The following is a 23,827-nucleotide window of genomic DNA, read 5'->3' as shown; positions in this document are numbered from 1 at the left end:
TTCTTGCATTTAGAATTGTTGACTGGTATAAAGGGATTTTCAGTTGATGCCCAGATTTATTACAAAGCTTTCCTTTTTAAGTTAATAGCTGCAAATCCTAACTCGGTAACTGGCTAAGTGACATGTAAAGAGATTTATATCTCCTCCAAGAGGGCATCCCCAGCAGGTCTCAAAGGCTGTGTGACTTGCTTGCCACACCCATTGAGATAGCTTGGAGATGCTATCTCAATGGAGATGCTAGTGGTAGCCCAGGTTAGAACACCAGAAGGGACGAATCCTCAATGGTAGCTTCTAGGCTGCGGAACTCCCTCCCTTTAGAAACCAGTTTGAGTCCATGGCTGGAAACAGTGTCCAGTGATTGATGACTCTATCAAGCTTTCTCTTTAGTTTCTTGCATACCAATTCTAACATTTTTATTGAGATTTTATGATTGACTTTTATATTGTACTTTTTGTGCCCCACCTTGACCTTTTGAACTGACAGTATAAAAATACATCATTATATTCTTGCTGTCCTTGGAATCAGAAGACAGAGCATCCCTTCTTTATCTATTGCTCCAGATTTAATGACAGTATAAAAATAAGAATACTATGCAATGTTGACATTGATTTTTTTGTAATGTTCAAATTTTTTTTAATAAAGCTCATGTTCTAATTTCCACAGAAAATTTTTTCACTTTCTATGCATATAGAAATTGAATGATTTCTTTCAATTATTCAAAGCTATTGAGCAATATGAGTTGATTCTTAGAAAAAAACAGTTAAATTATACACTCTTGCTCTCAAAGTTAAGAATGGTAGTGGTACATCCTTAGGTGTAGGGTACATCCTTAGGTGGTGTTTCCACTTGGGTGCAGTAGCACTGGGCCAGCAAGAACTAGCTATTTCAACCTGTGTATGTTTCAGCTTAGGTGCAGACCTCCAAAAATTAACTTGTACATATGTGCTTACAGCCCAATCCTATCTAAATCCCCATGCAGTTATGGAGCAGCATCTGGCACAGCCTCTGCTGCATCCAGCAGGGGAGTTGTGGCCGGTGGAGATCTCCTCGGGTAAGGGGAGATTTGTCCCCTTGCCCTGGGGTAAGTCCCAGCAGCCTCTGGGTCAACCCAGACCTGTGGCAGCACTCTCATTGGCACAAGTTCTCATTGACCCATGCAGGAGGATCAGTCTTGAGAAGAGGTTTGGATTTGGCAGGTGCTGCTGAACCTGCCCCCTCCCAGACCCAATCTATCCATCCCCGCCCCATCTTCTCCCATCCATCCTGCCTGTCTTCCGCCTCCTGCACCAAACCTGCTCCGGTGGACTTCCCAATGTCCGCCGGTTCTCACAAGAAGACTCCAGCCAGTGCACTGACAGCTTGCTCTACTACAAAGTGTGTTACAGCACTGGTGAAACATATGTTCTGCCTGCCCTAGTTTTCAATAGGATTGGGCCATTAGTGTATATGGTGCTCAACGTCATCTGTATAGACTGTTTAACCATTAGCTTTTGTCCTATTAGAGGAGAGAAATAGCATTGCTAACTTTCCCTGGCCAACTGCAGGGATGTCCTCCAGTCACATCAAGAAGGTGTTCTGATGCCTGGGGAGGCCACACATGTAGCTCTGGTCATGTCCAGAGGTTTTTTTGTGCCCTAATCCGCTGATTATCTGCAGATTTTGGTATCCCCATGGATGCCAAGGCATGACCTGTATTTCTAAAACTTTTAAAAATAACTTGGAAGGAAGTAGTGAATGGGGGGGAGGCGTTAACTCCACCAGTCTAGATTCACTGCTTGCCCGTAGTGAAAAAACAGTGTGCTTAATGTTTTAGTAGGTGAATTTTGCTTAAATATTATTGAAAGGTTTTTTTTTTTATTGTTAAGAATCAGTTCATCAGTGGTATAATATGCTTAGAGATGTTGTATCAACGTCTTTGAAGGTTTCCAAGATAACTGGAAGACAGCTGGTGCTGTTGCTAACATTTACAGCTGCCTTATGCTGAATCAGTCCATCCGGCTCAGTATTGTTGACAATGACTGACAGTGGCTCTCCAGAGTTTTAGACAGAATTTTTCTCTGCCCTACCTGAAGATACTGGGGATTGAACTTGGGACCTTCAGATGCTCAATGACTGAGCTCTCCCTGTATGAAACACTATAGACTAGATATCTAAAAGTGTACAGCTCTCCTTGCAGCAGCTTCTGGCACCTGCACAAGCTCCCCTCCATGCGGATCCCATTCTGTTATTAAGAGTTCACTGACCTTCAGGAGCAGGTCTTCAGAGGGCTCATGGTGGCTGCTGTGAGGAGAGCAGGGGAGAAATGTACCCCTGTAATGAACAGCATTGCACAAGTGTAAATCTGGATCTGTCCCTATGTGCATTTTATCATTTATTTCAATAACATGTGGACGTGAATTGCACTCCAAATCTTTCTATAATCCTGTACTTTTTTTTATTTGAAAACTTTAAAATTGGAAGAATCTGTTTATTGATATTATTTAGGAACTAAAACTTTGAACTTGATATATACTGTAGCATATACATACATCTTTTAGGGCATTGTTTCCTAATCTGGGGGTCACAACCCTCCCCAGGGCAGATGTTCCCAACCTTCATTTGGGGCAGTACCCCTTTAAGGAAGGTAGTAACCTGACCAGGGATCTGTAGCACCATTAATATGGCACTTCTGGGTTTCACAGCTTATGCCGATGCCACAGAACACATGTAAGTAAAAATAAAAAGAACCCTTTTAACATACTTGCATTAGGGCAGGAAGGAAGCAGGAGGGAGGCATTCCGGGGTGGGCAGAGGGTGGTCCCAGGGTGGGCAGGGAGCAGGAGGCGGAACTGGAATCTGGCTGTTATGTCAGATCCAAGCCCCCATACCCAAGCAGCACAGAGCAGCTTCAAGTCGCTCCACTCCCCTCGGTCTTGCGCCATCTCAGGAGGTAGCACAAATCCAAGGAGACCTATTGGGGCTGCAGTGGCTTACTCGGGGGTAAGGGAAGAGTTTCCCCTTACCTTTGGCTGAACCACTTTGCAACCCTATCTTGCACTGAATACAAGCCTCCTAGCTTGCCTGTTCCAGCACAGGATAGGATTGCTCTGAAAGTGTACCTAATTCTGTGTTGCATTGTGGTCTTCACTGATTAATTAAGTGGAACTTGTTAACTTTTGAAGATAGTTTAGTTGTTGTGTGTAACCATACTAGAAAATGAGGTTGCAGAGTATCATAAATGGCCTTTCCATCACTATTACAGAAATGCGCTTATGTTGAGGCTTTGATAATGCACACAATTATTTAAATGTAATTGTTTACTTAATTGCAAGATTGTTGATCAATTAAAAATTCAGCTTGATATCCTACTACTATTATATATTTCATACTTCCTAAATGACCTGTAACATCTGGAGAAGTAGCAGAAAAATTAGTTTGATCCTTGGAAACCTTTCCACTCTTCCCCCTTCCATCATTTTCTAGCATATCATTAAATGTGAGTCATCATTTCTCTGGAACAGACACCTGCTGAGTTTTCATGAATGATTTGTGTTTTAAAAGTTAACTTGGCAAAGTTTCTTTTTGGAGAACTATCTCTCTCTCTCCCGCTTGTTTATAGAGCAATTGTTTTATGTCAATGAAATGGAAATACTTACAGTATGACTATTTTAAATTAATATTTTCCTCCCCAGGTTTCCAAACAGGAACAGAAAAAAATGGATTCATCTGATGGAGGTGTGGCTGAAACATCTTCACGTTACAGTGGAGCCCAGGACAGTGGCATTGGCAGTGACAGTGTTAAAATCAGAATAGTTCAAATAGAACAGCACAGTGGCACCAGTCACCACCGCATTGCCCGCCCCTCCCGGCAGTCTTCTATTGTGAAGAACCTGAACTTCATTCCCTTTGACATTTTTATTACTGGAAGCCGAATCTCTTTTATGACTTATTCATGTAGCACTTTACCTAAATCAAAATCACCAGAAGATCAGAAAGGCAGTGAGAAAACAAGCAAAAGTTCATTAAACTTTCCAACAGACATGAGTGTGGACCATGACTGCAAGAAACCCAGTGGAGCAGGCATTTCATCAGTAACAGCAGACGATCTTCTGAACAGTAACACTTCCATAACCTCTGGGAAAAAGGCAGGTCTTTTGTCACTAGAAAGTCTTCATGCCACCACAAGATCATCTGCTAGGCAAGCCTTGGGTATAACTATTGTTCGACAGCCTGGTCGCAGAGGAACTGGCGACTTGCAGTTGGAGCCATTTTTGCACCTTATTGTATTTCAGCCTTCTTTGATCTTGAGCTGTCATCACAGAAAACAGAGAGTGGAAATATCTGTGTTTGATGCTGTCCTTAAAGGTGTAGCATCAAACTACAAATGTACAGGTAAGACTATTTAGCATCCTTATGGTGATAAACCAACGAGAAGAACTATCTTTCATTTAGAAGTGAACAAAAAGAAAAATTAGTTACCGTAGATACTCACGTATAGTACGTGAAATTTTTGCCAAGTAATCAAGCTCCAGTTCTCACTTCACCTTATTTCCAGGTCAGTCAGAGGGCAGAGCCTTTCAACTCTGAACAGTTACCTTTCTCAGCTGAGCTGTTGCTCAGCTCAGGCAGGCATCTCATTAGTTGCAATAGTTACTTTCCAGGAACATTCCAGCCAAACCTTTTATTCTCCTTCCTTCTGCTGCAACCTGGTTCTGCTTTGCAAATGCTTGCACAGCAGGCCTGTTTTTTGAAACACCAGGATGGGACCCTCCTTCCCAGGCTACAATTCACTGCACCAATACTTAAGAATAACACCCATGGAAAGCAGTGGGTTTACTTCTGAGTAAAAAGGGTTGCAAATATCTCATCTCTCTGCTGTGAATTGAATTGCACACTCTCAGTTATGTGTTATGGGTTGTATGTTGTATGTAGAGCTTCTGGCTTAACACACCAGACACCTTAAAGGTGTCTTTGATTCATGGTTCTCCTCATGTCCACCTTAAAGGTGGATTTGATTCATGGATCTCCTGCAGTGGTTCCCAACCTTTTTCAGTTACATAACCCTTGGCAGCCCATTTCCATAAATTGTACCCTTCATATTAGCAAAATGTTTGTAATAATACAAGCCCTCATCTCCTCTCTATGAAAACCCAGACTTCATGTATTCATCACAGTGTTTTCTCTTTTTATCTGTTTGAAGAACAGAAGACTCTGCCTTTGCACTGTTTTGCACCAGAAGTGTGCTGAGAAATTCTGGGTGATTGATCACTTTCCATATTATGTTTCAGCTTTTTTACTGTGCTGGTATTCAATCACTGGTTCATAGATGAATTGATGACCAAAAATTAGCTATTGGTGGGACTTTCACAGCCAACTAGCCACCTCACTTCCTGCCTTGCTGGTCCTTGCAAGGCATTCCTGTCTTGCAAGGCATTCTGGAGCACGGCCTGCCTTTTTCTGTCATTATTCCATTCTTTTTCAAGTACCCTTAAAGGTCCTGTTGAGTGTCCCTGGGAGTACGTGAATACCAGGTTGGGAACCACTGTTTTACTGGTATGTAGTTTACAGTGCACTTACTCTGACAGTGTTTACAAAAAGGTGGTGAAGACCAGAATTTAAAAAGAATAAAAATGTATCTTTTGATCTTTTACTATGCTTTTAATAAATCAGAGACTACAGTTCTTAGGTAACAGTTAGTGGTAGGTTATTTTTCAGGATCTGGCCTGGGGTAAAATCAGACAAAACTATATTCAGACACCCCCCTAAGTTTAACTTATCTGAGGGTCATAGAAAATTCCATGATTGCTGGCTCAAAACCTGCTCTCGACTTATCTATGGGGTCGACTTATGGGCGGGTGCCTGCAGTTCCTAAAGCTGGCTTGGGTTTGCCTACTCACTCCTTTAGTATTATACCGTTTTTATGGATGCACCACTCAATGAAAAGCACCAAGATAATTATATAGAAAACTGCTTCTGCTTGGAATTCATTAGTGTTTCTTTTCTTTTTGCATTGCCACTCCGTCCTTAAAAAATTGCTTTATCTGGATTTCTCAGTGCAGAGGAGGGCTTGCAATGGCACATCACTATTATTTGTGAGGTATCTTTGTTTTAAGGGATAAGCATCAAGAGAGCTGCTTGCAAAACCTTGGGAAACAAGAAAGCTTTCAGGTTGGCTGGTCCATATGTAAATATAAAGATGGATTGGTAATTTTTCTCATGGTTACCTACCTAAGAAGAATCCTCTGACTGGAGCTCATCGACCTTCTAAAATGAGTGTGTATGTGTGTTGCTTTAAGGAGTCTGTCATACCGTTACAGACTCCTTATTCCTCTTAATCTTTCCTTTGCCTTCCATATGTTCTCTGCCATCCATGTGTTCTACCCCTAAAGCCTTTTCCTCTCCATTTCTTAGTTTCCTCTTACAAAGCCTTTCATTTTTCTGTCATTTACTTTCCCTCTCAGAATTCTGTCATCCATACCCCATCCACATCCATGTCCCCACACCACATATTTTCAAAATATGGGACATAAGAAGCTGCCTTGTATTGAGTTTATCTAGCTGACTATTGTTGGCATTGACAGACTGTGGCTTTCCAGAGTGTCACACAGAAATTTTTTTCTGCCCTTCTTGGAGATTGAATCTTGGATCTCCAGCATGCAAGGCATATGCTCTATCACTGAGCTGCAGTCGTTTCCGGTCATCATCATTAAGAATGCATATATATCACTTTTCAACAATATTAGTTCACAAAGTGGTTTGCATCATAATCACAATCGACCTTTATTAGGCATAGAACTTAACAGTTGCCTGAGCAGCTTACACAGGAAGTTTCATTCAAGCAGGTCATCAAAATAGAAATAAATGTTAAATTAAATAAGATTTCCCTCCATTTTATGTTTGGTTAAAATCCACCATTGGTTTTACCATTTTTTCATTTGTAAGTAACACCTGTAGTTTCAATTCATCATGACAGTTGGAATGATTGGCAAAAAACAGGTCCAAATGCATAGATCTAGCCTTGTAAAGCGGGCAATGGAGCACTGTGTGGGTCAGAGACTTCCTGTATCCCAACTCACAGGGACATGTCAATCGCTGTTGCGTGATTTTATTAAATTTCAGATCCAGTTCCCGAGAAGGGAACACATTACATCTGGCGAGCGTGAAAGCATGACGAAGTAAAGGATTATCTAAAATATATAAAAATCTAGAACACTGGCCAGGAGGGGGGAAAATCTGAAAAAACAAAGTTGAGTGGGTTTTGTTTGCCTCAGCAAGGAGTCCCAATACCTCTCAATCTAGAAATAATGATCTTTCTAGCCCACATCAAAGAATCATTACGCACAAGGTCCACCGGTATCCCAATCGATCGTAGCTTAGTAAAAAAGCGAATATAGCCTGAGTAAATCCAAGAATCAGAAAGCAAGTCCTGAATCAGTGAGGAATTCCCCCTGTTAAAACAGATACTTAACCAAAAACTAATAAATCTGCACCAGGCTATACATTCAAGTCTTTGTTGTCCTGCTTCTAAGCAAAGTGCGGTGTAAGGGACACAGTGGGGCAAACCAAAAATCTTATAAGTGGTTTACATAAAAAAATAAATCAATAAATGGTTCCCTGTCCTCAAAGGGCTCATAATCATTAAAACAAAAACAAAAACCCACAGAAGAGAGACCAGAAACAGCCACCGGAAAAGTCGCCAGGCTGGGGGTAAAAAGGGACACTTGCTCTAGGGACAGTTGCTCTGCCCCTGCTAAATATAAGATGACACCACTTTAAAAGGTGCCTCTTTGTCCTGTTAGCAGGGGTAAAATCATCATCAATACCCAAGACCAAAGTTCTCCATAAGGAGTAACATTTACCTGCCTGACTTTCACTGTCTTCTCCCTTCCCAAGGGTAGTTAAAATATAAATAAATAAATAAATAAATAATATTTAAATATATATAGAATAAATTAAAATATATTGAAGTATAAAACAGACATTGATGCTCAGGATGGAGCTTTACCAACTCAAATTAAGGGGGCCAGAAGCTATCATGATGCATCAGTGCCAGTAAATGTTCCATAATGTTTTTCAGCCATACTGTATACAGTGTATGTAATGCAACATGTATCAGTGTTAATTTATTAACATGCGGTAAATGGAAAAGGATATTCAATTATATTTCTGTCTTATCTGCTCTCGGTTGGTTAGCTAGTGGTAATTCCTCTTCTCTGTCTTCTTAAGGACAGTGTCTCATGTTCCATTTTTTCAGTCACAGGGTTGCTCCCATAAGCCCCATGTGTCAGTCAGATTTTAATTCTAAGAGATCTACAGTATGGTTCTATTATTTCGCAGAAGTATACCAGGATCTGAGAAGTTGTTAGTGGTATTAATTGCTGCAGGTTGTCACTTCCCATAAATCAATTGACAATTTCACTCTGAAATTTCTCATTGGCCACCAGTGGATTTGGTAACTTCAGGGCTTTGTTTTAAAGGAATGATGCATACACGTAGCATGGTGTGGGAAACCATGCCACTGAATCATTTGGGTATGTGTACCATCTGCATAAAAGGTTGGAAACTAAATGGTATCAAAAGCAGAATGGTTTAGCTTCTACATATCTTTAGAATGAAGTCTGTGAGGGGGTCATTGCCAGAAGCAAGTATTATAGCAGGGAGGAAATTGCTATTCTTCTCACTGACAAAAATGACAAATATCAGAATTTTGATCCAACATTCAGTCTCCCTGTGGCTCCAAAATGTGGATATTTTAGATTTGAAATTGACCTGGGTTTTCTTTTCTGTAATCTGTTAAGCATATGGCTTTTTTAGATTAACAGCAGCAATATGTCTGCTTTTGCCGAAGGCAAAGGCTTACAAGCATTTTAGGGAGGAAGCATAAAGAGGTCAATTGGAATAAGCCAGGGTGAGCCCATGGGAAGCTGCCGATTTTAGTATAAAATCCCCCTACCTCCACCAGCAAATAGAGTCACATAAATAGAGAGAGCATGCACCTTGCGTGTCCTGATCTGTTGCCATTTTTTGTGAAGTGGCTCAGAGGGGAGAATGCTGGGAGTGGGTCCTCTCTGCTCCCAGTAATCTCTCTGCTGGTGATGTTACAAAAAGCAACAGTGGAGGTCAAAGGAGGAAAGTCCTCTCCATTCTACTCTCACTTGCATTCTGAGGCTTACACTAAAGACAAGAAGTGAGGGGAAGTTAGCAAAGAGGGGAAAAAACAGTGAATAATATGGTCAGAACAAATTTGAAAAAGTATCAAATGAGCAGAAACATACTGGATAGAGTGGAGAAGGTTAAGAGTAGAAACAGGAAGAGCAGCAAGAAGAACATTATCGTAACCAATGCAGGAAATAAGAGAGTGCGTAGAAGTCAAGAGTGGATAGTACAGGGGTGTCAAGCTCATTTCATATAGAGGGCCACATAGCATTTATGATGCCTGCTGAGGGCTTGAAGTGATGTAATTAGGCAAGAAGTGATGTCATTAAACAGGTCATAACCAAAAATACTTTTTTCTCACTTAAGAACTTATTAGCTGCAAATGACAAAAGAAAAAATATACAAATCTTGATCATATTTTCAAGATATGGGAGAGCCCAATTTTCATGTGGGCTGCCCTTTCAGCAGGAATACCTCAGCACTACTCAGCAACTGAAAGCCTGAGGGCCATATAAAAAGCTTCCGCGGGCTGCATCCGGCCCCCGGGCCTTATGTTTGACACCCCTGGGATAGTAGATATAATCAATAGAAACGGATAATAGAGTAAATTTTAAAAAAACCTAGAGAAACTGAATAGACGGATTGGCAAAAGTTCAAGGTTTAGTAAGGTTGTAATTGCCTCCTTTTGTCTCATGAATCTTAGATTATGAGCTTGTTGGCAAGGACTTGTGTTCTTGGACTAATAGACTTTAGGGGCTCTTTAAGCGTTATTTCTCAGCCAGTGGTACGGGCACCACCAGTGGTGGTGCCTGGTGGTACTCACAGGACCCCTAGACCCATGCCATCTGCCGCAAGACCAGGAATGTGATATGATACAGCAAACAGCAGTAGAAGGCTTGGTCTGATGAACAGAGCTCTAAAGCATGCTTTTCCGTGCTCAAACACACACACACCCCGGCCACTTTGAGCCTCTTACTGGTGTTTGTCGCATCATCTGGGCTCCCAACCCAGTAGTAACTAGTGATGATGTCATCACCAGTTACTTCTGGTGGTACTTCAAATAGGTGGACCACGTGAAGTGGAACAGCAGAGGACAAACCTTGAGAAACACTGCTCTAAAGTAAGAATTTCTCTAAAAGACTATTTTTAATAATAATGGTGATAATTGGGGATTATCCCCCTTTTCTCTTCCTGTTCCTTGAGTTGGACATTTGGACATACAAGCAACGCTCATGCAAATATTAGTACTGTATGTGTCCCGCCTGCTCAGACAGTTTCCTTATTTGCAAACCATTTCTAAATTCCAGGTTGCTGAATAGAATTAGTGTTTCAGCTCAACATCTTTGTATCTTAGGTCACACTCTGATTTTGGAATTTTATAAATTTGGACCTCTTTTATTTTTTATTCACATTTTTATACTAACCTTCCTCTAAGAAGCTCAGGGTGGTGTACATAGTTTCTCTCCTCCTTTTGTCCTCCCAATAACCCTGTAAGGTACATGAGGTTGAGAGATAGTGACTGGCCCAAGGTCACCCAGGAAGCTTCATGACTGGGGGGGGGGGGATTTGAACCTGGATTGTCCAGGTCTACATCTGACTCCTGAACCATCCTGGCTCTCTGAGTATTAAAAAAGAAATTCTGACAACTGGATCCAGTCACAGGACTTTCTGAGGCCCCATGATGATTTATTTGCTTGAAGAGGAAGTTTCTTGCTTTCCCTTCACTATGCCATCCTTCATATGGTTGCTGAATGGTAGTTCAGCTGCTACCTCAGCAGGACCCAGGTGACAGAAGGGGCCAACAGAGTTCCTTCAGGTCTTGTGAAAACCCTAACATTTGCCTGACTCCTCAGACCAAGTAAAGAACAAGTTGTTTTCTGAGCTCTTTCCTGTTTCTTGACTTAACTACCTACTTATCTGCTTGACCACCTGCTTATCAGCTAACCAGTTTGTTTGCTTATCTAAAAATTTCCTTCTTTGCCTGAAGACCATCAGCCCTGGCAATCTATTGCCCCTGTGTGCTCTTGAAGCTGTGCTCTTGTTTGCAAGATCACTTATCTTGAGATGAAGCAGAGGCAAGTCAATAATATATGTTTAACCAGAATCCCTTATTCTCACTTCCATTGTGCTTTAGCTTCTTTATCCCTTTAAACATCTATTCTAAACCAATCACAGGTTCATGTTAAACTCATGGTTTTTCTCTAAAATAACCAATAACATTTTTTTAAAAAGCCATTGAAGCTTATGTAAATATTTCATCAGATTCTTTTCAAAAATAAAGGCCTTCAAACACAGATTGCTAAGAAAATAAAACAAATGTATGGCTTAAACCATATTAACAGTGATGTGGCTCCATGAAATCTGAATTGCCTCAAGTTTGGGAAGACTTGTGCTCAAAACTTGGGAGCACTTAACATTCATTCTGTCACCCATGAGTAATATGGTCATACCACTGTGGCAGTGTGGTAGTCTGGCAGATTATTTTTGTTTTTTGACATTTGCCGCATACATTTCACAACCATAAATTGTATTATTTATTACCAGAAAATATGGCATTGGGAACCATGAACAACAATTGAATTCAGTGAGTAGTGTTAATATCCTGGCCAATTTCTACAACTCAGCCTGACGGGCCATCTGTTAATACTTTGTGGGAAAGAGTTCAATCTTCCACATAAAATGTAGAAAAGAAAAGTAGTGTGTTCACAGCCCTGTTTTTTGTGTAGAGCTGTCCTGATGCTCAGTTCAGAGGGGGAGCCCTCATATGGAACTGTGATGTGTGTAATTCAGTTGTCTGTCCTTTTTTTAATCAAGAAACCCTTGCAGTCCATTTCTGATCTGGTACTAAGTTGGCATCTTCAAGGGTGTTACTGTTTTTATCTGTTTCCTATACATGCTTATCTGGGCTCATCCCATTGAAGTTAATGGTGCTTACTTCTGAGTAGGCACACATCAGGCTGCGTGGCAAGTGATATTGCTTTGCTCCATTGTGGAACCTGTCCATTTATATGCACTCTCTGCTTTGTCAGTTATCAATCATTAATAGAACCTGTCTTCTTATTCTCTGGTTGCTAAATTATCTTGAAGACTTGCTCATAAGGAACTTTGTCAAAAGCTTTTTAGAAAGTTTACAAATATAATGCCTGCTGGATTGAACTACCCAATTACAAGTATGTTGAAGATTACAAAGAATTCTAAAAAGTCAGTAAGACAACAGTTCCTTTTGCATAATGTTCTTCTACACATTTAATAATTCTAAACTCAGTTATACTTTCTACCAGCTTATCTGGGATCATCCTGAGACTGATCAGACTATAACTTCTGAATTCCTTCTTTTAAAAATTGTTGTTATATTATTTATATTCTAACCCTCTGATAAGGAAGCTGGTTTTATGGATTTGCTACCAGAGGTGTCCAGTTTTTGGCAGGAGGGCCACATCATCTCTCTGACACTGTGTCTGGGGGCCGGGAGAAAAAAAGAATTAATTTACATTTAAAATTTGAATACATTTACATAGGTATACATAAATGAATATATTAAAGATTAACTTATATGAATGAATGCAGGTCTTGCAATAGCTCAAGGTCTATAAAAGGCCTTGCACAAATCAAGGCTGGCCTTTCCTTTGTTGCTGCTACTGCATCACAGACGTAAAACAGCAAGCAGTGGAGGAAGCCCTCATCCCATAGCTCATGTGAGAGGTCAAACAGTCACCCTCACGCTGAGAGCAGTTGCGTCGGGCCAGTGTGGGCTCCAACAAATCTCTGGTGGGCCAGAGGCTCACTGGAGACTGGGGGCTCCCTGAGGGCTGCAATGAGAGGCCTTGAGGGCCGCATGTGGCCCCAGGGCCGGGGTTTGGGCACCCCTGTGCTATACTATGGTGGACAAAGATCAACAGTTTCCATTTGAGTTATTTTGAGAATTGTTTGTGGAATATGGTCCAACCCAGGTGACTTCGGGGCAAATCCTGAACTTGGTCAGTGCTGGCACTGAGCCCTAGCTCCAAAGCTGGGTGCCATAAACGTGCCATAAAGCACATTTATGGCACCTGGTGAGTAAGGAGGGCCAGTGTTGGGCCCATGCTAGTCAGGCACTGGGCCCAGTGATGGCAGGAAGAGGACACGCCACCGTCAGGGGAAAGTTCAACTGCTGGGCAGTGGTGTGACCTTTGGGGGTAGGGAGAGGAAGCAGGCAGGAGGGGCGGGATCAGTGGAGCTCTGCTCTGCCATATGCTGACCTCCTTGTCAGGCCTTCCAACCCAACACAGAATCTCTCAACTCTGTGTCTGCAAAATAGCTGGTGCGAACATGAGAAGCCCCATTGTGGGTCTTAGGGCTTTCCCTGGGGGAAGGGATGAAGTCCCCTTTCCTCAAGGGGATCTCCAGCTGTTTCCGAGTGCTTTCTGGATAAAGTGCTAGCTGCTTTGGTGCTGAAGCTCCAGTAGGCTCTGGGAAGCTCAGGATCGGGCTGTTAATGTTTAACTATCAAATTAAAAATTGTGGTGGCATTTCAACCACGTCTATGTTGATTTTCAGTTCTGCAGATCATCTTCATTAAGAGTAACCTATAATAATTGGATTGCAGTATGTGACTGAGGCTGCAATCCTAACCACATTTTCCTGAGAGTAAGCCCCATTGAACAAAATAGGATTTACTTCTGAGTAGACCTGGTTAGGATTATGCCCTAAATTAATTTTCATTTATACTTGATCATGCATGGTTTGGCTACCTTCTCTTTGTAGCTGTTCATGATTATTAAACAGCTATACAGCAATAACTTGAATCAATGCCTTTATAAAAACCCAATGTTGGTGCTCATTATGATGGTAGAAAATGCTTTAATGCTTTTCTAGATTATATTGTTTTTCCAAAGAAAGTATAGAAATCTAAGGAAAAAATGTAATGTATATAGCACACGACACATATGTTGCTATAAAGCCTGTTCCTGAAAATTGATCAGATAAAAAGAAATCTGAAGAATGTGCTAACTTTTAATCTTTTTCCATGTAGATCTAAAGGCACAATCAATTGGTTTCAGTATGTTATGTGAAATTGCATAAGGGTTTGTGTATGCCAGGTTTTATATGAATCATGTGATTAAGAAATGCATTCTAAGACTTATATACAGGTTCACACCACACTGCCATGTGCTTGCTATAAGTGAATGGACAAAGCTAATGTTCTTGAAAGAAAATATTTGATATTACTTGAGGTGAATAAGGCAGTTGGTAACATACAAAAGGTAACTGAACACAAAGAGATCTCCGTAAGCATATCTATATAACAGGGGTTAAGGATCATGACAGTAACACAATGTGTGATGATAAAGTCAGAATGAAGAAATCTTGTAGCTGAAATTCTCTAAGAAATGTGTTTTAGACACTCAAGCACTGCAACTGCTTTAAAAATGCACACACGCACCAAAAAAGCTATTATGACAAAGACTGTGAATTGCCAAAGATCTAAAAAGTTTTACGCAGTGATGATTTCTCATATACATTGTCCAGGACCTGAAGAAAGACATTGAACTGAGAAGTACCAAATGTGAACTTTTAGTCATAATTGGGAATATTAAGGATTGAGCAAAGGGGTCCCATTAAAGAGGGCCAAGAGGAAAAGCTACTGAAGTTAACTTCAAAAGCCTAGCAGTAAAAAGGGATTGCAATGTCAGTGAAACTGAAAACTGTATCAAATAACCCATAAGTAGAACCACTCTATTGCATCTTGAAGCATGTGGTTTTCTGATCTTTAAGACTTGTTTATAGTTTATTCTTTCTCCTGCATTTTCTTCTTAGCTGCTTTACTTTTGTTCATGTCATTTTAAAAGGTGGCTATGAAAACTTTAATTGCATTACTCTTTAGGATTTGGACTTTACATCATAGGCCCGTGTGTGCACAATTGTTATTCCCTTCATATATGCTAGCCCTTTTTACATTTAGTAGTGACCTTATTTGATTGTAGCCATTACCCTGTATGTATAATTATCATGATACAGTATTTTTACAATATACATGTCCCCTGACTCTCTGTAATTATCCAAATTAAATAATATGCGGTGATGATCAACCATAAGTGCTTAAAAGGTCTGCATGTACACAACTTGTTTCGCCCTGTCAATATACCACTAGGTATTGTATTAATATCATAACTGTGCTTTTATCATTGGTAGATCCTGGAAAAACCCTCCCAGAAACTCTTGACTACTGCAAAACATGGTTACAGACTGTGGCAGGAGAACTGGATGCTCAAAGTGGCATTCCCCCTCCTCTCATCACATTGCAGATTAAAGACTTCCTTAATGGACCAGGTAAGATCACCATTATTAATTGTGAATGAACATCTCATCTTTACTTTATCAATGTCCATGGTTTTCAAAGTAAGAGTCACAGGCTATTGCTATGGGAGTGTCAAGCTTTTTTTTCTCTCCTTAGCTTAACCACTGTATGCTGGAGAAGGCCACTGTTGCCACTTAGAATGAAAAGTTTCATGGGAGGGGGGTGTGCAGTAATAAACTTTATAGCCTCAGAGCAACCAGCTTCATTTTTTTCTTCTGGCTCAAGGCTGCAATATAACAGGAAAGCCTTTATAATGTTTTGGGAAGCTCAACATAGTAGAGACTCACTTGACATCTTTCATATCTGAGGCTGTGAAAAGTGGACAATTTCACAGGCCTAGCAAAACAAAAAACAAAACGTTTTTTAGTTGCCAAGCATGTTTGAATGAATTTTGGATATTTTCGGGATGCTGAATTAAAAAAATGGCATATATGTGGCCTGATTGGCTCTAGTTTTGAGGCTTAGCCTTGTATGCTGATTCCAGCAGCTTCCTTATGAGGAAGCTGACACCATAGCTTCCTCATGAGGAAACTGCTTGAATTGGCATATAAGGTGCCTGTGTTGTACCCCAAAACTAGACTTTTGCCAAATGAGCAAAACCGATGCCAATTTTAGATTCAGCACCACAAATGCACCCAAGAACAGGTCTAACTTTTATGACAACAAAATGTGTATAGGTCTGTGTTATCATCCAAAATGTGGATCACAATCTCTCAAGGAAGCTATTACAGGGAAGCCCATGTATCTGTGGGGCTTCCGTTCCGGAACTCCCACCCACAGTTATTTGAAAGCGCTCCCCTTACCTATGGAGGGTCTTCTGAACCTAGCAGAGACCATGCATGTCCACCCATGGCCTCTGCAGCTCAGAATGACAATTTCTGGCTGAAAAATGCATCTTCCAGTTTTCAACTAAAAACAGGAAGTGATACTTTGATGCCTTTAAAAGTCATCAGGTGGGCCAAGAAGGCCCCGGCTTCTGTGACGGAGCCCTGGATATTCCAGGCCTCCTAATGCCTTTTAAAGGCATAAAAATGTCACTTCTGGTTTTCAGTTGAAAACCAGAAGTTGTGTTTTTCGGCCAGAAATCATTGTTCTGAGCCTGGCAGAGACCACAGGTGGACACACGCAGCGTCTGGTGGGCTCAGAATACCCTCTGGAGGCAATGAGAGCAGAGCTCCCGTCACCTCCGGAGAGAGCACAGTGGAATGTCCCACAGACCCTATCAATGGATATGTGAAACCATAGATACGGGATTCGCGGTTACAGGACCCCTCTGTATTTTTAATGCACAAGTATTAACTGGAAGCTTAGCATTCCCTGCCTGCACAACTTGTGATCCACCAAATGCAGCCTCAGCACCCATGCACTGTAGCCTGGCATGTGCTTGCCGGACCCCCTGTTTTGCAACCCAAAACAAGTGTTAAAATTAAAAGGTGTATTGAGCCCTTGGAAGGCCACCATGCATTACTGATGGATTTCATTCAGCTTATTTTCATGTGTAGATCTGGCCTGGATACTTTGACTTTAAAACTCAAAGACTTGTTATAATTGAAAGTCAGTGGTAAGCTTTTCTTTCAGTGTCATATGCCATGATTGGGGAAATCCCCGCTCCATAGGAAAACTAACTTTGATTAGGTTTTGTAACTTTAAAACAACATGGTTATTTTTAAAGTAGTCTGGGAAATAGAAATTAACAATGATTGTATCTGGCATTAACTTTACTAAATGGGTGTTTATTTTATTGCTTTTTTGCTTTATCATTTTTATTTATTAATAACATTACTACCCTGCCTTTCCAGAGCTTTAGGTTTAGCTTACAACATAGAATTAAAACAATAAAATTCCAGAACAATAAAAGAAATCTCAATAAAATGGAACTCACCCTGGCAAAACAGCAGAAACAAGGAATTGCTTCCCTAAAACAGGGGTGTCAAACATAAGGCAGTGGGCCAGATATGGTCCACAGAAGCTCTTTAGCTGGCTTGCATAAAATTGGGCTGTCCCAGCACCACCACCAGCTGCTCTCAGATTCTGAGCTGCAAAGTTTTTGGGAATTCTTATCCCAATTCCCTCAGAATTCACTGAGTAAATAAATGTCAAGCTATAATGTGTTTTTAAACCAGTTTTTAGATTCAGTATTTTAAATGGTGAAGGAAAAATAGTTAGTGATGTCAGTTTTAAAAACCTAGACTTGCATGTAGTCTTCTAACTACATGCTCAAGGACCATGGTCTAACTTCATGGTCCATTATTCTAATTACATGGTCAGGGCTGTTCACATAGTCATTTCCACTCACTTGGCACCCATGGCGATAGGTAGGAAAGACCAACAAAACCAGTCCTGCCCGCTTGTTAAGAACATTCCACATCTTCCAGGAATGTGTGTGAATCACACCAATGGGAAGTGACTCGCAAACTGTTGTAAAATGTGTGGGAGAGGAAGGGGGGAGGGAGAGAGAGACAGTGGAAGCATGAAGATTGTCACTAGGCAATATTGATTCAGGAAAACATGCCTTTTGATAAGAAACAAATTTCATTAGCAGAAGATCTCTGATACAAAATTAGAATAACTGTTCAGAAAAAAAAAATCAATTTTAGCAAGGACCTACAAGAGGTATTTTTGTTTTTTAACCCAAAAGGCCCGCTTTTAAAATTCAGTGTAATATCTGCCTTTCAGTGTAGTATCCGCCTTGGGTCCCTTTGGGGAGAAAGGCAGGGTAAAAATAAAGTAAATAATAAATAAATAATAATTTTTGTTTGCAATCTAAGAGGGTATACAACATTTGATAAAATACAGTACTATATAAATTTCAACAGGGCAGTTAATTGTTGCTGGCTGTCACAAAGACTATCATATTATTTTATTACTTCACTGTTATTTCTAGATCCCAAGTTTCTGTTTCTAAATATAAAAACATTAAGTGTGGGGGTGTATTTGTTAAGAGTATTTTTCAGCATGTTTTTATCACAGCCATTGTCATAATATAGTACGAAAACTGTCAATGAATTGTGAAGTATAGCATACCTAATAATTACTAATTACAAGTCTATGAAAAACGCCAGCTTTTGTATGCCAGAATCCTTGTCCCTTGTCATTTTCTTGGACAGACATTGTGTATGAAGTTTTTAAGCTTATTGAATTTTTGCCATGAGGAATGATTTTCTACAGAGCGTTATATTCAATCAAATTAAGGAATATGATGGATGCCGTTTTGTCATTCAGCAAACAGGTTTTGTTTGTGTGAGGTTTTTTTTACTTCTCTCGCTTACATGTTGTGATGAATAGCATACCCCCAGTTGTACATAAAAAAGCACTTTGTAGGGTTCCACCCCCCATCTACCCCCTTTACCTCCAAAGGCAACAATTGTATCCATTAGCAAGGTCAGTGGTTTGGAGAAACCTGAAAAATAGCAGCTACCAGAAACCTACTACAATAATATCTCCAGCAGGTGATAGATTAGTTGGAACAAATTGGAACCATTGCACTTCGCCAATCCTGGTTTCTTTCAAGCTGTTTTAAAATGTCGTCATTTTAATACACAATCTCAGCCCTGCGGAACAGTCCACAGCAGGTTAATTTGAATCATATGATGTGTCACTGCCCTCAGTTGACATGAGCTCCATTCCATGTGTGAAGCCATAATAAATCCATTCCCAACCGAGGCAAATTCCCTGTGAGAAGGTGAACTAATCCAGGCCTCACACTGGCATGCTAGCCCTCCGTAATTGAAAGCAGGGCCACCTGTTCCCAACACAGTTAGCCTATAGAGAGAGAATTAGCATTAGATCAGATACTTACTATATTGAAAAATCATTCATACTTCTTTGCGAGTTCAGCTGTGGGCTGCTTAGCATGACATCATATATAAATCTAGGAATGTGCCCACTTGATCCCAGTTTAACAGTTTTGTTAACCATGGTGTTGGTTAACTTTGAAATGAGAATTTTTTGATTTAATGAGAGCTGACATGTGAGAAGGGGAACTGACCGGGGTGCAGACTTTTCTAATTAACTTAAGGTCATTTGCAAAAACACTTGAACACTTTGGTATGGTTGTTTTTTTCATTCCTTTTTTTACACATAGGTTTTTTTAAATAGTGATGTAACTGCAGTGCTGAATCTCTTAATAGAATGAACAGAAGAATGCCAGATAGGAAATATTCATTAATGCAGTTATGGCTTCAGTTGCTGCAGGTCACATTTCCAAGAAATCACTCAAGCAACTGTACCTCTCTATCAGTGTATGGTATCCGGTGTTTCCATCTCTATAATTTTACTTTTGCTTTCTTCTTTTTCCCCCCACCACCATCCCTTTATGAAGCACATAATTATGTGTTATTCACCCAAGACAATAAGTGTAGGGGGGCCCAACAGCATTTTTAAGACCACCGCCATGAGTTCAGGCAGGGAAAGAAGCAAGATGGAAAATACACCAACAAAATCCCCACTAGGTGCACAAATTCATAGAATCATAGAGTTGGAAGGTGCCCACAAGGTCATCTAGTCCAACCCCTGCCTGTGGAGGAAATTCTTCTAGGCCTGTCGAGCCTCTGCTTGAAGATCTCCAGTGAGGGAGAATCCATCGCCTCCCTCAGCGATCTGTTCCACAGCCGAAATTAAGCAACTGCCAGTCAGGACACTTTGATAGGCTGATGGTAGTATCACAACCCCAGCCCAGGCCTCCGTCTGTTACAAGACACAGCTGAGAGAGGTTGATCCTACCTGTTTCATCCAGTCAGATATGCATTGTATATACCAAGTCAACATGTTAATCCAGGATCAACTCCTGGGTGGCTGCAGTATTACCAGTCACTAATCTAAGCAGTGGCAGAGAAGTTTGGACTTACTGTAAACTCCTGTTCTGAGAAGTTGGCGGGGGGGGGGGCTGTTTAAGGAAGGAGAAGAGAGAAGGCAACAAGAAAAGGGAGAATCTTCCTTCTTGTAATGTTCCTAAATATGGTACCAATGAGATGAAGAGAGAAATGCCTCTTGCATATACTTATTTGGGAGAAGGAATAAGAAGTAGAAAACATCTTGAACTGATCTGAACACATAGGAGAGAGGAGGAAGAATTGCAAATGGTTGGAGAAGCACTTCACTGCACAGCTTTGCTTTGGTACTATTATTTGCATTATTTATTATGCAAAGATAAATCATTACAGACCCTATTGTATCGACTCTGTGACTTATTAAATGTTTCATTAACTATTCTACTCAAAATGCTCCAATTACCTTCTTGTTACCTTACCTTATCTGTGAAGTACACAGTTCCTATATTTTCAGTAACAAAGGATTTTTCCTCATCTCAGATTTTTCCTTTGATTTACAGTCTTGCCCAGATCTTCAACCCAATTTATTATTACTATTACTACTATTACACTTTTCAACAGACAGTTCAGAAAGCGGTTTACTGAGAAAATCAAACTAACAACTAATAGCTCCCTGTCCCAAAAGGGCTCACAATCTAAAAGGATGCAAAAGAACACCAGCAGACAGCCACTAGAAAAGACAGTGCTGGGGTGAGGAGGGCCAGTTACTCCCCCCCCCCCGCTGAATAAAAGAAGAGCACCCACTTAAAAAGTGCCTCTTACCCAGTTAGCAGGGGTTCAAACAGACAGTAGTCAAATTTCCCAGTTACAGAGGCCAATACAAAATGAACAAAATCCTTAGTTTTGTCCACACAGAAGTAAATAAAAATAAATTAGAACAAGTAATCTGTTATACTTGTCTCTCGGAATTTTTCTTCTCATCATTAAAAAAGAGATGCATACAAATCTGAATTTACAGTGCCAACTCAGTACACCTTTGTACACTATATGTATGATAATATCCTCCAAAACAGGTATGAATTTGTTTCAGATTTAGTTATAATGCAGGTGTTAAAGCTGTTTCTCTACATCCATGTTATATTGAGTTGCACTGTATAGTATAGATTATTCTGACAGAGTGCACTAATTTTTATACAGATATTTTAGTTTTCACAAATTAGACTATAGGATCTTGATAAAATTAGAGATTATGATGATATTTATTATTAAACTCCCAAAAGCCAGCTGAATGCTATACAGAGAATAAAATTATAAACGAATCTTGCCCACAGGGTTACCATCTGAAGGCAGAGCAGGAAAGTGGAAGTGAGTGAGATGTAGAATACAAGTATGGAGAGAGCGAAAAAATTGAGTTTTTGACACTCCTTCAAGTAGCACAGTAGAGGGTATTAAACTGTTAATGCCTTGGTGATAGGGAGAAGCTGGAGAGTAGTACAGCTGGACAATGAAAGTAGAGAATGTGGGCTTGGTGAGAGAGTTCGTGGCCACAAACAGAGATGAAAGAAAAGAATCTGATTATATTATTGTTTTGGCATCATGTAAAAGCAGTCCCAAAAGGGGAAGCAGCCAAACAAGGTATCCATCTTCAGCCTTCACATTTGGGTCCGGAAGAAAGGGAGAAATAGACAGACTATTCCCAATGCAATGTTTCAAAAATGTCATTAAGAATGTGCCTTAGTGGATGACATCAATTAAATAACTGGGACTGTCATCCTAAAGACAGTTCACTGGAAGCAAGTTCTGTCACATCAGTTGCACTTCCAAGTAAACATGTTTTGAGTTCCAATTTGGCAAAGAGATGACAACATACGACTGAGAAGCTGGAATAAATACCCAAAGGAAAAACAACGTGTGCAATTCAACAAGGCGCATGTGCACACTAAAGATTTTTCAACACTTTCAGTAGTTGCTTGGGAGAGTTTAAAAAGCAGATGGGACTTTGGGTGTTGGGAGCAGCCAAAAGGGAAACTCCTTTTGCATCCTGGATCTCAAGATACTTGAAAGGAGGAGTATGGTAATGTTAACAGATACCACTCATAAGATTTGCCCACCATATGTTAATTGTTAACCATGTTTTGCCTTTTATTTCCTAATTTTTTTAAAAAAAATTTGTACTGTCAAAGGTATTCACAGAGCTACGAGTTATCTAATGTCTTCTTTGTCATTTCCATTAGCTGAAAAAAGCAAAAGAAACAATTGTTTCTGACAGGATTCTCAAGAGTGAGGGATATAATTTTTCTTTATTAATAGGATTTTCTTAAAATTGGACATATTGAAGCTATTGGTTTTTGTAATAGATTTCAAAATACATCATAAATTAAGTAATTTGATGACTAGTGTGGGTCAAGTAAAGCTAGAACATTTGAAATAGAAAAAAAATCTACTGGAAATTGTTTCAGGAAACTGTTCTATTTGATTTTTTTTTTTAAATCTCCCACAGGATATACATTATCAAACCCTATGGAACTGTCTATGGGACACAAATTCCCATCCAATTTCATTATTGCAATGTGAAGCTCTACCTTTTTGCTGTAAAATCATCATCCAGTGTGGAGGCAGCTTACAGTAAATGCAATTGCTTTGATTTTCTAAATTAGCAGCCTTTTGATTATTGGTAAAGAGTAGGTTTTAGGAAGTTGTGATTAGCAAATAGAACTTTGTAATGGTCATGGAAGTACTTGGTATCAACATGCATTTGCGCATAAAGAACAGACATATAAGCACAACAGACTAGAAAGCAATGAATATACCCCCTCCCCAAAAAAGCACCCCGTAGTTTTCTGTGAAATATTTTTCTTAATGTGGTCTATATCTTAATGTTAATTACATTGACTATACTTGAGAGTCAGCAAAAACACTTGAATATGCACCACAAATTGTTAATATACACTTGTGGTTTCTCTTTTTTTCCCCCCAAAAGCAATATCTTCTACCTATTCCACACTGAACTCCCCCAAATTGGGGACCAAAATAGTAATGCTAAAGGCAGCTTTCCTTCCCCTATCTCTTAGCACTTCAAGACTCATGACTGTGACCATAACATGGAAGCTAGTTTAGTGTAGGGCAGTGGTTCTCAAACTGGTGAGTTAGTGTAAAGGTTCCCCTGTCCCTTTAAGGGGCGGGGGAAGGGGAGAGGTAGGGAAGCGATCCCCAGGATCGCGTCTGTTTGGGGGGGGGGGGTGCTTGTCACTTACTTTTAGAAGGCAAGGCTGCAGGAGGTGCGGGGAGCCCTGCACAGCGCTCCCCGAGACTTGGAACTTTCACTGAAAGTGGGTGCAGAGCACCTCCTGCAAAACGGAAGTGCTTTGCCCCACTTTCAGGGTAAGTTCCAAGCCTCGGGGAGCACTGTGCTGGGCTGTGCAGGACTCCCTGCACCTCCTGCAGCCTGCTGCAGCCCTGCCTTCTAAAAGTAAGTGACAAGCACCCCCCTCACCCCCCCTTAGCAGCTCGATCCTGGAATTGCCTTGCTGCCCTAGCCCCTCCCCCACAAAGACTTACTGAGGGAATAAAGCTCCCTCAAAGTTTG

The 23,827-nt window shown here is 40.4% G+C and overlaps 1 protein-coding gene across 4 annotated transcripts in view; it reads left to right on the top strand.

The window, feature by feature from the left end:
- Positions 1-23,827, top strand: part of VPS13B (vacuolar protein sorting 13 homolog B) — a 494,765-nt gene that overhangs the window by 342,681 nt on the left and 128,257 nt on the right. For all 4 annotated transcript variants that reach the window (XM_066626564.1, XM_066626562.1, XM_066626565.1 and 1 more), the window contains exons 34-35: positions 3,672-4,371; positions 15,307-15,444. In XM_066626564.1, the coding sequence (XP_066482661.1) occupies positions 3,672-4,371; positions 15,307-15,444 (838 nt within the window). The remainder of the gene's footprint in view (positions 1-3,671; positions 4,372-15,306; positions 15,445-23,827) is intronic.

The sequence above is a fragment of the Tiliqua scincoides genome, chromosome 4 (assembly GCF_035046505.1).
Source record: "Tiliqua scincoides isolate rTilSci1 chromosome 4, rTilSci1.hap2, whole genome shotgun sequence".
Taxonomy (NCBI): domain Eukaryota; kingdom Metazoa; phylum Chordata; class Lepidosauria; order Squamata; family Scincidae; genus Tiliqua; species Tiliqua scincoides.
This window is presented reverse-complemented; position numbering and strand designations above follow the sequence as displayed.